Genomic DNA, 14,686 nt, shown 5'->3' with positions numbered 1-14,686 from the left:
TCGCTTTATCCCAAGGTACATAAGATCAAATTTTAGAATTCTTGGTGATTTCCACTTCCCATGTTTCTTTTTCATCTTGATTTGCATGAGATGATGAGCTCACGAAAAATCCTCTTTTGTTGGCGCCCAATAGTTGCACGCTACCTGCTCCCGACTAACGATCCGTAATATTTCATGTGAGGATTCATGTACTGAAGCTTAACTATGGTAACAATTATTAGGTTTGGTACAAGCCTAAAGTTGAGTTTTCGAGTACTATGAGAATTATATCGTTGAAAATGATATTCTTTGGCTTTTAAGCCCAAGCTACTTTGGGAACGCTAGTAACATAAAGAAACTAATATTTAAGCCAAGTTGATGTACGATAAAGTTGAAATCCATATTTTTTTTATTTATGTATAGAGAATAATGAATATAGATTTTATAAATATAATTATGCCATGTAAAATATATAATATAAGACAAATAATAATAAATGATATAATCAGATTCAGATGGCATGTATATGTTATATTAAAGAGTAATGTATTGGCGTTACATGTATCTATCAACGTATAACTTTAGATGTTAGATAATATGCAAATTTAAGTGTAAGTGTTGGTTGTGATACCTACAACTTTATACGTACATGTCGCACAATACAATTAATTTTCTTAGATAACACGCAGATTTAAGTGTAAATATCATGTGTATATATCTACAACTTTATATGTACATGTCGCACAATATAATTTATTTTCTGAGATGACATACAGATTTTAGTGTAAGTGTCACGTGTTGGCGTTACATATACAATTAATTTTCTTTTCCATTTCAACTGAGACGTTAATTTTTCTACCTGATAATTTATGATATTTTTGGATCCATACACAATTAGATAAAATAAATTAAGAAAAAATGAATGTTAATCAAAGAATTAGTATTTTGGATAGATTGTATTTTTCCCTCTTTTACACTTTACATCATGATTAGTAAGTAAAATTAAACAGGGTTAAACAACTTGATTAGAAGGATCGAGCGGTAGTATTTTAATTTTTTGTTTCTTATTTAGGCTCCATTTGAGCCTCATTGAATTTATAATACATTTTTCCTTCTCTTATTTTTAATCACACATTCTCCAATAAAATAATTTTACACATAAATCAAAAATATTTTTTTCTTTTTTAATCACACATTCTTAAAAAAAATGCTATTTCAAAAATTGGGGCAAACGGGAGCTTAATATTGTCCCGTGTAACTTTTGTAATTTTCAATATTGCATTTCTCTCCCTTAACTGTGAAAAATTGGAGCCTATAAAAGTATAGTCTTTCCCGTCTTTAACGATGTCCGCGCCTATCATTTTTATGCTATGTTTGTCTTAAACAAAATAAAATTCCAAAATATTTCTGAGTTCAGCTTTCTTATTACTTACCCGTAAAGCCTTTGCTCTATGCTCCTGTGTTCATATCTTTATTTCAATTTGCATGCTGCAAAATCACCAAAAAAAGGCACACAAACACCATTGGCACACTGTAGCTAATCGCCTATATACATATATCTGTATGTATCTGCATGTTCTTTATGTTTAGAACTTATTCATGATCTCTTTATGTCTATGATGTTCAATCTTGCTTTATCAAAAATGGGTTTGTATTATATTTGAATTCTAACTAAGTTCCCTTTTTTTTTTTCCTTTTTTTTTTTTTTTTTTTCCTTATTTCCCTTTTTTTTTTCTTTTTTTTTTTTTTTTTTTTTGGAGTTAGTGGGGTTTCTGGGTTTTAATTCAATTGGGTTTTTTCTGCACTGATGGCACCTTTGAGAGGAAACAAAAAGAAAAGGAAGGTCGAGAATAAGGATGAAGAAAACTCTTTGGTTTCTGGGTCTTCAGAAGAGAGCTCTGCTAATTGGTGGAATGCTTTCTCAAAGAAAATTGCTGGTAACCCAAATTCTATATCAGTTCATTTTTTTGTTAAAAATCTAATATTTTATGATAAATTTGATGTTTTATTTGTTCTGTTGATCATTTAAGATATAATTGGAGATTTTTAAACATCCAATCCTGATTGACTTTAGTTTTTTTGTGTTTGTTTAATTTAATTTGGCTGCCCTTACATTGAATTTAGATGTTTTGTATTTTTTGAATGTGTATGAATGTGTTGTAGTAGATCCCTATTTTGCTTTGATTTTTGACTTTTAAGTTATCCTTTCGATTAATGTTTTGGTTTCATTAATCTGACATATGATTCAAGAAATTGTGCAAGTTTCGTTACACTGAATTAACATTTTTTATTTATTGAATGCATATGAATGTGTTAATATAGTTCTCTATTTTGCTTTGAATTTCAACTACTGTGTTATCCTTTCAATTAACATTTTGGTTTCATTAATTTACAAAATTATTCAAGATATAATGCGGGTTTGTTGATAATCTTTTGTGCCATCTTTGTGCGGATATATAAGCATCATTGAGTCATCTTCGTGCGGATGTATAAGCATCATTGTGCAGATAAGCACTTACTGATCCCTTTTCTTAAGAATGGTGACAAATCCACTTGTGCATTTTGGGAATAAATTGCCGCTGTTTCAAGAACTAGTTAATTCCATTTTCATCAAAACAGAGAATATGAGAAACTCCTTGTGTTCAATGATGATATCACCATTTCTCTTTGGAAGTTAGTTATTTATTTTTCTGTAGCTACAATGAAGTATAGGATTTAGCTGGTAAAAGCAATTTCAGAAGCCACATTATTAATTATCTCCTAGTTTAGTTTATGTGTAACTGTTAAGGAACATAAGTTTTTTCCCCCTAGTTCTAACACCTGGAATCCTCTTATTTTTTCCTGAAGTTTAGGGTAATGAACATTGATTTTCATTGTTTGGAGGGGGAATTAGTTGATGACTATGGGGTTCTGGTGCAAATGTGAACATAATTTCATTGTGTATAATGGTATTAGTGATTGAAAATATTACATATGAGGCTTTGAAAGGAGGTTCTAATTAATTGATGGAGTATCTGATATGCATTGACCTGCATTCATTTATATAAAAGTTTGTCATTTGATATAGATATTACTACCTATAAATTCAGAAAGTGTTGTAATTTGTGGGCATAATTCAACAACTTATATGTGCAAACTTAATGAAAACTTAGTGGTATAAGTTGTTGGCATAATTCAACATTCCATTACCGTTTAGAAGTTGATTGTTTGGTTGAGTTTGAAGCCCAACGATCTTTTAAGCCCTTCTTTCTTGTTGCATTCAATTGGAAATGTAGTACTAATATCCTCCAGACTGAATGAACTCATGAAATAAAGAAAACACATGTGTTAGGGATGGGACTTTTTCCAACAAATTTACATATTTGTATCGACAGAACATAAGTCTTATATTCAGCTGGTGGAAATCACTAGCACATCTCTCCCTGTAACATATATTTTTGTTGTGGAGAGAAGGAAAATAACTCGGATAGAATGTTTGCATTGGCACATTTTCAGAAAACCTACCAATAAGTAGGCTAGGTACCTTTGGTTTGTTCTCCAATCCTTCTTTTGCATATGTTCAGGCATTAAATGTTAACATACTCCCTCCTCTTGTAGTATTATTTTAACTAGAATAGTGTGGGTAAGGATTCAGTCTAAATCCTCCAGCAGGCACAGTTAATTTCTTCTGAAAAAAATATGTAAAGAAAGTAAAAGATGAAAAATCAATGGAACTGCTCGAGATTTCATATAGGTTTTACAAAAAATTTGAACTTTTTATCTTATTATCCTAATAAACAGATGATTTTGGTAAAAATTTATTGAAAAAGTAACCAATGGGCTGCATTTTTTATATTGGAGGAGCTACACGCTGTTGACTGAACTTTAGTAAAGCAATCTATTATTGAGTCTCTTACTTGTAGAAGACAAAAGGAGATGTATAAAGCTCCATTTGTTGCCTATAAAGTAAAGTCAATGCTTCTAAATGTTTTAGGGTACATGCAATGTGTTAAATAGGTTCTGTTTCTAATATATCTGCATACCAATTCACAGAAAACGATTGAAGGAAGCACACTAATATCTAGAAATAGTGAGCTTTAAAGTTCTCTTCTGTGAGTCGATTTCCAGGAGTTAACTAAGGTAGTTTATGGTGACACAGAGTAGGAATACATAACGTGTAAATACTGTGACTAATATCTAGATTGAAGGAAGCACACTAATATCTAGAAATAGTGAGCTTTAAAGTTCTCTTCCGTGAGTCGGTTTCCAGGAGTTAACTAAGGTAGTTTATAGTGACACAGAGTAGGAATACATAACGTGTAAATACTGTGACTAATTCTCATGAGTACAATAAGTGCATGTTTCATTATTTGATAGGAATTGATGGTAGACAATATTTGAATTTATTTATTCTACCTTAATACTATCCATTAGCGTAAAGCACACAGTACTAGCAATTTATAAGAGATTTCTTCAAGACCTCGACAACTAAAACCAAAAATCAGAGTTATATCGTTAGTTTGACTATCACATGAAACGAGGAAGAGAATCAAGAGGCATATTTTCATTCCTATTTGTTGTCCTTGTTCAACTATCCAGGATGTATTCTATTAGATTCATGATCTAAAAAAATCGGTTGATGAATTGACTTGGTTTACTGGATTGATTTTGGTTTTGATTTAGCTGCTTCTTTCTTTAACATGGATTTCCATTGTTTGTAGCTTGTTTTCTCTCTGTAGACAGTCATCTAATAGCTTGTCTTCTTATATAATTTGAAATTGTCTTTTGCTCATGTGTCTACACTGTTCATTTATCTATATTTACAAAGTGGCTATATTAGATTTTGACCATTCTTAAATTTCTTGATAAGAGAAGGGCAGCGATTTTATATTTAATTATTTATTTATTTATTTTTTTGCTTTGATTTTCCATAATATTCTCTTGAAATAGTTTTCTCAAAAATCAGGAAAAATGATTATAACTGCAGCTTTGCTAGTAATTTTCATGGTTTCTTTAAAGCTCTGCCAATTAACTTCTACATTTAACAGTGCTAATAAAATATCTCATTTTGGTGTAAATATGCTACTTCTTGTAGATATATTAGAAATATATGATGAAAAGGGCCGATAGTTATGAACTAGCAAATCAAGCACATCAGAGTATAGCAAGTGCACGTGATATATCAACATATTCTGAGTGCCGGTTCTTATTTTGCTTGAGATTTATTAGAAAAAGTACAGCATTCAGGGAGGTTACAAAGTCTCTCAAAATAGAACAAATTGTTTCATTTTATCATTATGCATGATTTGAAAGAATTTTCACTTTGTATATATCATGCGATTTTCAGATTTAAAAAAAGTTTCTGTAACTATCCTGGTGCAAAAGGAGATCTTGGATTCTTTCTCTTAAAGGTGCGGAGCGAACTGTCGGACTAGGAGCTGTGATTTCTTTTGTTGTCCAATTGCTGCAGTTTCCCATTCTGTAGTTGTCGCTTTATATCGAGAAGCTTCCGATTCCGTATCTGATATGTTCTGATATGTTGTTTATCATCCGATATAGCTAGATAGCCACCTCTTTCTCCACATATAGCTCCACTGGAGATAATAATTTTACAGATAAACAGATGGAAAATGATATTTTTAACGTATTAGGGAAAATATCCTGGAAGGACTGCTTTTAGTTTTTCAAATAATACCTGAACTGTTGTCTCACTTTAATTCAGGCCTGCATTAAGTGAAAGTGGATGAACTAAATGACTTCTTCCTTCCTAGTTAGGCAGTTTCAGGAAACCTTCTGTCTGATTAGTCTATTTATTTTTTCCATTTCTTGGATTTATGACATTAGGTAACCAAAGTAAAACTAACAGGATAATGTCCATTATTCAAAAATTAATATCTGTAGATGTTTAATTCATATTCTGGACTGGAAGTCTATGGGGAGATTCGTCTTCTCGGGTGGTTTTTTCTGGTTCATGAATTTAAGAATGGCAAGTTGAGCATCAAGATCGTCCCCTAATAGTTTTCTTGTGTACCTAGAGCATCAAGAATTGGTAAAACATAATTGTACTACTCTGGATTATACTTAAATTGAAAAGAACGAATCAGTTATCACATCTCATCGAGACTTTAGAATGTTGATCATTTTTTGAAATGCGCATTCTAGCTTGACCTTCATATCTTTCCCTTCTCTTTTCTTTATAAGTTGGTCGTCACATCACTTTAGTTGATATAATTTGCACACTATTGAGCTGATATATATATTTCTTATGTTCATGGACTGTTTTTCTTAATTGGCATTTCACACTATTTGAGGCGTTCTACTTTTATCGATAAAGACCTGATAGACTATGATCAACTTTTCTCAGATCAGTTTACTACTTTACCTCTGCAGGTAGTCCATCTCAATCAAATGGATTGGATAAGTTCAAATCTATTTTCCAAATGTCGAGAAACACATTCGACTATATATGTTCCCTGGTAAAAGATCACATGATGGCCAAAACACATTTTTCTTTTTCAAATGGAAAGCCATTGTCATTATGTGACCAGGTAGCTTTAGCTTTGAGAAGGCTATCTTCAGGAAATTCACTAATTTCAATTGGTGACTCGTTTGGGGCACATCATTCAACCGTCTCTCAAGTGACATGGCGTTTTATCGAGGCCATTGAAGAAAATGGACTTCACCATCTCCGCTGGCCTTCTGCTGAACAAGAAATGACCAAGATTAAAACCAAGTTCGAAAAGATCCAAGGCCTTCCAAATTGTTGTGGGGCAATTGATACCACACACATAAAGATGATGTTAACGTCGTCTGATCAGGGAGCTGACATGTGGCTTGATCGCAAGGAGAATCACAGCATGATCCTGCAGGTGGTTGTGGACTCTGATTTCAGGTTCCGGGACATAGTCACAGGCTGGCCGGGAAAGATGAATGAGTACTCAGTTCTCCAGAGTTCGAATTTTTTCAAACTATGTGAGAAAGGAGAGAGGATGAACGGGGATAAACTAACTTTGTCAGAACAAACTGAAGTTGGGGAATATATAATTGGTGATACCGGATATCCGTTGCTGCCTTGGCTCATGACTCCTTACCAAGGTAAAGAACTTTCAGAATCCAAAGTCGAGTTCAATAAGAGACTTATCGCAACTCATATTGTTGCAAAGAGGGCATTGGCAAGGCTGAAGGAAAGATGGAAAATGATTCAAGGAGATATGTGGAGACCCGACAAGCACAAGTTACCAAGATTTATTTTCGCATGCTGCATTCTCCACAATATTGTTATAGACATGGAAGATGAGGATTCAGATGAGGGGCCCTCGTCTCACCACCACGATCCTGGATATAGGAACGAGGTTTGTGAATTTGTTGATGAGTCCGCTTCGAATTTGAGGGACAAGCTATCTATGCATTTATCTGGGAGTCTTAATTCTCATGTCAATCTTACATTTGATGGAGTTACTGCCTAGCTGCCACTCATCATACAGTTAAATAAGATAGGAGAATCCAAGGAGAAAAAGAAAGTGATTTTTAATTTTCATTCAGGAATTCACCTTTTTTTTAATTAATTAATAAATTTCAGAGGTTAGTACTTGATTTTTCAATTTCTAGACGTTGGAGATAGTTTTGTGTATTTCAATTTGTTATATTTCACGCGAGTATTGCTGTCAGCATATGATGCCACAGTAGATAAGTTGCCCGGTCTGCTCTCGACCCTGCTCCACTACCGCACCCTCACAACCTTCCCTTGCTCCTCCGGCCCCTGCCTGACTACCACATCCTGGTAACTCTCCATTATTGACCAATTCCGAAGCACGACCAGCCCATATTTTAGCTATTCTTGCCAGCCTTCTTGATGTGATCGAGACATGGTCTATTTTCCAATATGCTTGCTTTACTATAGGGAGTTATTTGCTTATGCTTCTCTTCCCAAAGAGGGTATTCACCATTTTATGTAGATATAAGATGTTAAAAGTTATTACATGGGGGTGGGGGGGGGGGGGGTTCTGTTGGGACCGATTGACTAATAATGCACGAATTGAGATTTGATGAATTCCACTTGTTGTAATTGAAGTATTGAATAAGATTACAAATAACCACGAACAAGATTAAAGTAAAGAAATAAAAGAATTGGCAGAGGAACGATGTTATTTTATTCAATCAATGAAATGAGAAAATTACAGCAATAAAGGCTTACAAATACTAAAAGAGGAGCCTTGTATTTATAATATAAAATCTAGCCTTAAAAGAGTCCAAAAAAAGGTAAGAAATCTAATGCAATTTAGACTCCTATTTGAGTCACACTTCTAACAATCTCCACCTTGACTCAAATTTCGGTGCAACCAACAAAATTCCAAAATTTCTCCACCTTAAGAAATAATCCGTCTGCATTAGAATGAACTGACCAATCTTCTCAAAGCAATAACCAAACTCTCCACGATAACACATTCCCCCGCCCAGCGTCCACAAGCAACACCCGAATCCAAACTCGGGTTTCCAAAATTCCTCTTGAAATTAATAATCATTGGACAGGGTCGAAGCACACCCTGTAGCAGAAACCACACCAAATGCACAATCAGAAGGTCCCTTGCTAATATTGTCACCTTCAATGATTTCTAAAGCATTACAGACATCTCCAAAACTGTATCTACGCTCCATGAATCCATTGGCATTACAAGAACGTAGTGTACTTGCTAAAATTGGTGGCAAAGCAGACTCACCAACACTTCCTTGAGCAAAGTTCTTAATTGACCCAGAGCCAAACCCGAGAAGTACTGTACCAAATTGAATGTCCACCACGGTACTGAACTTGTCCAAATGTCTCTGAATTGGTTCTGCGCTCCCCTGCAAGATGTACAACTGAGATTTCCTCCATCATTTCAGTACAACCCGGACACCCCTTCGAACCTCCAAGACTCCACCTCCACCAGAAAATTTGTACCCTTTTTCATCCAAGGTACTCAGTGATATGAGATTCTTTGTCAAGTCTAGAACATGATGAACCTGATCAAGTGTCCTCACTATTCCATCCAATAGCCTCAATCTGACCCGACCGATTTCTGCAACCTGGCAAGATTGGTTGTTTCCTATGACAACTCCATGTTATTTCACCGTCTCATATGTTTGAAACAAAGCCCTATTGGGACACATATAATACGAACAAGCAAAATCCAAAATCCACTCCTCAGGTTTGGATTCCCCTTCAGATACAGCCAACATCACATCTCCATCATCACAAAAATTTTCAGCAATATTAGTCTCGTTCGAATTACGTGATTGCCCGGCATGATTTGCATGTAAATCACCTTTACCTTGCAACTTGTCGCAATCTTTCTTGATGTGTCCTTTCCTTTTGCAGTAATAACAATACACATTGCTGTACTTCACCTTCGATCTACCCCTTCGTTGATCACCATGAGTAACAAGAGCATCCCCACTCCTAGATGCAGGATCTCCAACCAATAATTCCATCTTCTCTTTTGAGAACAGGGCGTCGTATACCTCCTCAATGGATAACGTGTCACGATTATACAGAATAGTATCACGAAATGACGAAAAAGAATTGGGTAGCGAACACAACAGGACCAAGGTTAGATCCTCTTCATCATATTTTACCTTAGACGTCTCCAAATCTGCAACGATCTCCTTGAACACAGTAAGGTGGTCCTGCAGTGACCCTCCTTCCGCCATGCGATGAGAATACAACCTCTGCTTTAAAGTCAGTTTGCTCGTCAAACTCTTTGTCATGCACAACTGCTCTAACTTGAGCCACAAAGCAGCCGCTGTCTTTTCTTTCAAAACATCTTGCAGCAAATTGTTGGATAAATGAAGTTGGATTTGCGCTAAAGCCTTCCAATCCTTCCTTTGTTTCTCCTCCATAGACAAGTTTGCTGGCATCTTATCAAAACCCAGCAAAACATCATCAAGATCTATCTGTGTCAACGCAGCTCTCACCTTTACTTGCCACAGTGAAAATCTTGTATTGCGATCTAATAGCGAAATTTCATACTTCAACGAATTCATCTCTGAAAAATCTCAATCAAGTCACGAAGAATTTGCAACACCCAAAATTGAAAATTACCGAACGTGCAAGAGGCAAAATAGTCCAGAACCTTAATTTTCCCAAAACTGAAATTGGACACCACCACAAGATCCGTTTCGTAGTCCGGAGAAAACTACCTGAAGACACCGTCGCCGGAAATAGCCGCACGCGCCGCCACTCTCCTCGCCGAAGTTTCACCGTCGGCGACTGGCCGGACCCTTTCTGGACCATCTCTGCCTGCTGAGTCCACTGGTGGTGTTCGTTTCTCCAAACTCTTTTTGGTTTGACTAGAAAACGCAAAAAAAGATCCGGCAGAAAATCGAAAAATTGGACAGATTCGTTTTTTGATTGTCTGATAATTTTCAGACGATTTTCCGATCAGTTTCAGGCCAAAAATCCACCAATAACCCAGCTCTGATACCACTTGTTGGGACCGATTGACCAATAATGCAGGAATTGAGATTTAATGAATTTCATTTGTTGTAATTGAAGTATTGAATAAGATCACAAATAACCACGAACAAGATTAAAGTAAAGAAATAAAAGAACTGGCAGAGAAATGATGTTATTTTATTCAATCAATGAAAGGAGAGAATTACAACAATAAATGCTTACAAATACTAAAAGAGGAGCCTTGTATTTATAACATAAAATTTAGCACTAAAAGAGTCCAAAAAAATGGTAAAAAATCTAATGCAATTTAGACTCCTATTTAAGTTACACTTCTAACAAGTTCCTTGATTTAAACGATCAATATGGTTACGATACAACTGATATTATAACTGTCATTACAAAGTCAATCCCTCAGTACATTGGAGAGTTGCTATTATACAAGGTTAGGGAGGGCCAGTTTCTACTGTACAAAAGACGAGGTAGTACGTAGTAAATACCGCAGCAGCGAAGCCATTCAAGTGTTCTTCCAGTGTACTGCAAAATGAAGATAACAAAGAGAAACTAAGTATTACGTTGGAGTTTAGAAGACAAATAGAGCCTTCACAGGACAAAAATGCTTGTAATTGACTGATTTGAATCTATAAGGCAGTATCATATTGATCTTCACTGTGATCATCATACACATGATGCTATATTTCCATTTTTAATACAGTTTATGAAAGAAAACTATGTAAAGCCCGGGAGATATAGGTCGATATAAAGTCAATGAGAGAAGTGTACGAGAGAGACGTAAATTCATCGTGCATCAACATAAATATACCGTAATACATAAATATATGTTTGAAAAGGAGAAAGGAAGAAATCATGATGGAGGACTATAGGCGTATTAATTTATACCTTTTCTTGAAGCAATTTCAGCATTTTCTTTCTGAAGCTGCAACATTTTTGGATGACATCCAAAAGCAATATATTTAATCATACAAAAGTATTTTACACCAAAAGTATTCTTAATTCCCTTCCCTGATTTTCTTAAGAAATAATCCATCTTTTGTGTAAATAATCACCTTCGTTCATGTAAAAGTCCAGTGATAACAGCTAAATAAATGCAACTACTCAAGCCAAAAAAATGTTGAAAAACAACATTGTAACAAGTGAAGAAAATATCGTGCTTAAACGACAAGGAAAATAGAGGATGTTTTATGAAAAGGATTAAGCAATAGGAATAATGCCTATCTCATGCTAGAAAAACTTGACATGACACGATGTGACTCTTCAATCCACTTCCTGTACTCTAACCACATATTTGTAAAATGATTCCTAGTATGCCCTATGGAATATCATTTCTTTGTTGTTCTTTTAGTTGTTTGTAACTCTATGGAGTGTTAATCTTATCTATATCATCACTTTGTAAACAAATTTGTACACAATTATTTACAAATAGCATTACTCCTTGAGATAAGTAGCCTAAAAACACTTATCTCGGCTGAATTCTTTTGCCACTCCCACCCCCAGAGGAAAAAAATAAAAAAATCTGGAGCCATTTACCTTATTTTCCCAAATACTTAAGTGTTCTACAGGAAGCAAAGTAAATGCCATCATTTAAACTAGCATTTAGCAATTAGCAGGTGTAGGATATATCAAGTGAATGTGAAAAGCAATACAACCTTCAATCTCATCTCACAATAACAGAACGTTCGAAAACTTCAGACTTGAACATGTATTTACCCTCTATGCACATATTGGACATGGATATTTCAACCATCCAACAACTGTAGATAGCACAACAATGCAAAGCTTGAAGGTATAATTATAAATATACAGGTAATTTCTAAATTAAGGGCGCATTTGTTTCTTATTTTTGCAAAAATGAGCATGAAAAATATAGTTGTTATAAGCCCCACACAAGAGATAGAAATTCAAATTCGATGATTTGATGTGATGGATAACAGTTATATTTTTCATTTTAATGAAAAAATAATGAGAAATAAACAAGGGTTAAATAATTTTGTTGGTTGGTCAAACTTATAAATAAGTTACTTGTTTTGACAGTATTATAAAATTCACATTCTATATTGGTAAATTCTAAACATGCTAACAGTCAAGCAAGTGAAAGCGGTCTACCAGATCACTGGGGGAATACCTGGCCATCAGTTTCTTCAAGGCTTTGCTTGCTGCAATCTCCTCGGCATAGTGTACAAATACATTTCCTTCTGATTTGCCACTAACATGGTCACATACAATGTTTACAGCAAAATACATCGCGTCACTTTCCTGCTAAATAATGTCACATTCAGAAACTAACACAAAAAGTTCATTATCTACCTTAAATTACTTCGCCATACTTCTCGAAAGCATTCTAGAGAAGAGGTTCATTGGTATCATAAGAAAGTCCTGAAATTCATAATTTTTTATAGAAATGAAATACCTTTGTTAACATTTTCAGAATTGAAAACAACCGAATAATGGCATGATCTATGCGTTTTTTTAGGATTTCTCCTAGCGCTTTAAGGATTCCAAACACTAGTGCTTGCACATACCCATACAACCGTGCGTGTGATTCCATGGAGAGAGAGAAGAGACCTCCAACGAACAATTTTGCAGAACACCGGCCTGGCCAAGGAATAACGAGATCTTTTCCTGTGCTTACTATCCCACTCAGGTGACAGAATAAGCTGACGAGAAGCAACAAGCAGTCGCAGTCAAAGCTTGGCTACAGCTAAGCACTTACCAAGCACGAAAGAAAGGGCTTTCGCCACTTGACCCGTACACGAGGAAACTCACAAGTCAGTTCTCTTTTTTGGGTTGGGAGGGGGTTGGGGTGTTGGAGGGAGGGCTAGTAGGAGCCATCCCATCAAAAAAAAAAGAAAAAAGAAAAACACTTTCAACGGAAAAACTAATTGAGTCAATATAATTGTAGCATCTACATCATCAAATCAACCAAAAGAAACATGAAAAAAATGAAATGGAAAGAAAAAATCAAGAACTGAAACAAGGGTTTTCACTTTTCATTCATGGATTCAAAGAGAAAGGGGTCTAACAACATAACTACACATTACAATCTTCATCCTCTCCTACCCAATTATTCTAAAAACTCATTCTAAGCTAAACTAAGCTGCAGCCTTCTTGGGGGATTTGGTAGCCTTTGAGGGTGATTTTGGTTCTTTAGTGGCCTTATCTCCACCAGCCTTCTTTGGCAACAATACTGGATTAATGTTCGGAAGCACTCCACCATAAGCAATGGTTACTCCTTGCAGCAATTTTCCAAGCTCCTCATCGTTCCTGATAGCCAATAACACATGCCTCGGGATAATTCTGTTCTTCTTGTTGTCCCGAGCTGCATTTCCAGCCAACTCCAAAACCTGGAACAATTAATCAAATTGGGATTGATCAATTTATTGGCCAAAACGAGATCGCATTCAAATCATTATGAATAAGAAACAAAGTGCTTGAAAATTGGACGTCAGTTAAAGATCCAATTTTTGTGTATAAAATGTACATATAATTGGTTATATATTTTCAACATTAATCCAAGGGAATGCAAAAATATTAAAAATCAAAACAAAAACCCAGATTACAATAACATTAGTTCAAATGATTTTTGAACACAAAAATACAGATCTGAACAGAGAAATGTTACCTCAGCAGCAAGATACTCAAGAACAGCTGCCATGTAAACCGGGGCTCCAGTGCCGACCCGCTGGGCGTAGCGACCCTTTTTCAAGTAACGGCCAATTCTACCGACCGGGAATTGCAGACCGGCTTTGACTGAACGGGACACCGGCTTCTTCTTCGGGCCGCCGCCCTTCCTTCCTCCAGCACCCTTCTTCACCTTTGTTGCAGCAGCCTCCATGAAATTAGGGTTAAAATTCAGCAATTAAGAATGTTCAAATGTGAATTTAGGGCAAAATGGGCAATCAGCGAAGGGATCAGGCGATTGAATCAGGGATAGAGAGTGGATAAATGGAGTTCGATTATATATATAGTGGTGCCGCTAAATTTGGATTGCAAGGATGGAGTGATGAGTACCGTCGGATTTTAATGTATTCGATTGTGTACGATTATTTAGTCTGGATCCGCGCATTCTGAATTGGACCAATGGAAAGATAGTTAAGAATTTGAATATTTTGTGCCCTAAATTTCATTTTGGACTTTTAGAAATCTTTCCTAGGAATGACAATGGGACGGTTATGGGATGAGTAGGCCATTTCCACCCCCGTTCAGTCTGGTGTTTTTGTTGTCTTATCTCATATTCACACTCAATTAAAGCAGAACGAAGCAGGTTCGGTGTGGGATCGG

General features: G+C 35.5%; 3 protein-coding genes across 8 annotated transcripts; 1 reads left to right on the top strand and 2 right to left on the bottom strand.

Moving 5' to 3' along the window:
* Positions 1 to 1,301: 1,301 nt before the first annotated feature.
* On the top strand, positions 1,302 to 7,625 carry LOC111393810 (protein ALP1-like). Of its 4 annotated transcripts, none has more exons than XM_023019526.1 (3): positions 1,302 to 1,414; positions 1,740 to 1,916; positions 6,349 to 7,625. In XM_023019526.1, the coding sequence occupies exons 2-3, from the start codon at positions 1,787 to 1,789 to the stop codon at positions 7,422 to 7,424; spliced, it is 1,206 nt and encodes a 401-aa protein (XP_022875294.1). In that variant the 5' UTR covers positions 1,302 to 1,414; positions 1,740 to 1,786; the 3' UTR covers positions 7,425 to 7,625. The 4 variants fall into 4 exon arrangements, with proteins under 4 accessions (XP_022875294.1, XP_022875291.1, XP_022875292.1 ...); XM_023019523.1 differs by having other exon boundaries at positions 1,312 to 1,540; positions 1,744 to 1,916; XM_023019524.1 differs by having other exon boundaries at positions 1,312 to 1,540.
* A 3,009-nt stretch (positions 7,626 to 10,634) lies between these two features.
* LOC111393809 lies at positions 10,635 to 13,288 on the bottom strand. 3 transcript variants are annotated; one of them, XM_023019520.1, is made up of 4 exons: positions 12,816 to 13,288; positions 12,531 to 12,661; positions 12,055 to 12,159; positions 10,635 to 10,924 (listed from the first exon to the last, which is right to left on the bottom strand). In XM_023019520.1, the coding sequence occupies exons 1-3, from the start codon at positions 12,951 to 12,953 to the stop codon at positions 12,063 to 12,065; spliced, it is 366 nt and encodes a 121-aa protein (XP_022875288.1). In that variant the 5' UTR covers positions 12,954 to 13,288; the 3' UTR covers positions 10,635 to 10,924; positions 12,055 to 12,062. The 3 variants fall into 3 exon arrangements, with proteins under 3 accessions (XP_022875288.1, XP_022875289.1, XP_022875287.1); XM_023019521.1 differs by lacking the exon at positions 12,055 to 12,159; XM_023019519.1 differs by lacking the exon at positions 10,635 to 10,924 and having other exon boundaries at positions 11,718 to 12,159.
* An 80-nt stretch (positions 13,289 to 13,368) lies between these two features.
* LOC111393808 (histone H2A-like) lies at positions 13,369 to 14,346 on the bottom strand. Its single transcript, XM_023019518.1, has 2 exons — positions 14,028 to 14,346; positions 13,369 to 13,749 (listed from the first exon to the last, which is right to left on the bottom strand). Exons 1-2 carry the CDS (start codon positions 14,238 to 14,240, stop codon positions 13,498 to 13,500), a joined length of 465 nt encoding a protein of 154 aa, XP_022875286.1. The 5' UTR covers positions 14,241 to 14,346; the 3' UTR covers positions 13,369 to 13,497.
* Positions 14,347 to 14,686: the final 340 nt, after the last annotated feature.

This window comes from Olea europaea, chromosome 4 (assembly GCF_002742605.1).
Source record: "Olea europaea var. sylvestris chromosome 4, O_europaea_v1, whole genome shotgun sequence".
NCBI classification, from domain to species: Eukaryota; Viridiplantae; Streptophyta; class Magnoliopsida; order Lamiales; family Oleaceae; genus Olea; species Olea europaea.
This window is presented reverse-complemented; position numbering and strand designations above follow the sequence as displayed.

What these genes read in the sequence shown, in the direction of transcription:
- LOC111393810 (XM_023019526.1), top strand. Translation starts at nt 1,787, where the DNA reads ATGGCACCTTTGAGAGGAAACAAAAAGAAAAGGAAGGTCGAGAATAAG. An exon ending in TTTCTCAAAGAAAATTGCTG is followed by an intron (nt 1,917 to 6,348) that starts GTAACCCAAATT and finishes TTACCTCTGCAG; the next exon opens with GTAGTCCATCTCAATCAAAT.
- LOC111393809 (XM_023019520.1), bottom strand. Translation starts at nt 12,953, where the DNA reads ATGGAATCACACGCACGGTTGTATGGGTATGTGCAAGCACTAGTGTTT. An exon ending in TTCTGAAAATGTTAACAAAG is followed by an intron (nt 12,662 to 12,815) that starts GTATTTCATTTC and finishes ATTATTTAGCAG; the next exon opens with GAAAGTGACGCGATGTATTT. An exon ending in TTGAAGAAACTGATGGCCAG is followed by an intron (nt 12,160 to 12,530) that starts GTATTCCCCCAG and finishes TGCTATCTACAG; the next exon opens with TTGTTGGATGGTTGAAATAT.
- LOC111393808 (XM_023019518.1), bottom strand. Translation starts at nt 14,240, where the DNA reads ATGGAGGCTGCTGCAACAAAGGTGAAGAAGGGTGCTGGAGGAAGGAAG. An exon ending in TTGAGTATCTTGCTGCTGAG is followed by an intron (nt 13,750 to 14,027) that starts GTAACATTTCTC and finishes TAATTGTTCCAG; the next exon opens with GTTTTGGAGTTGGCTGGAAA.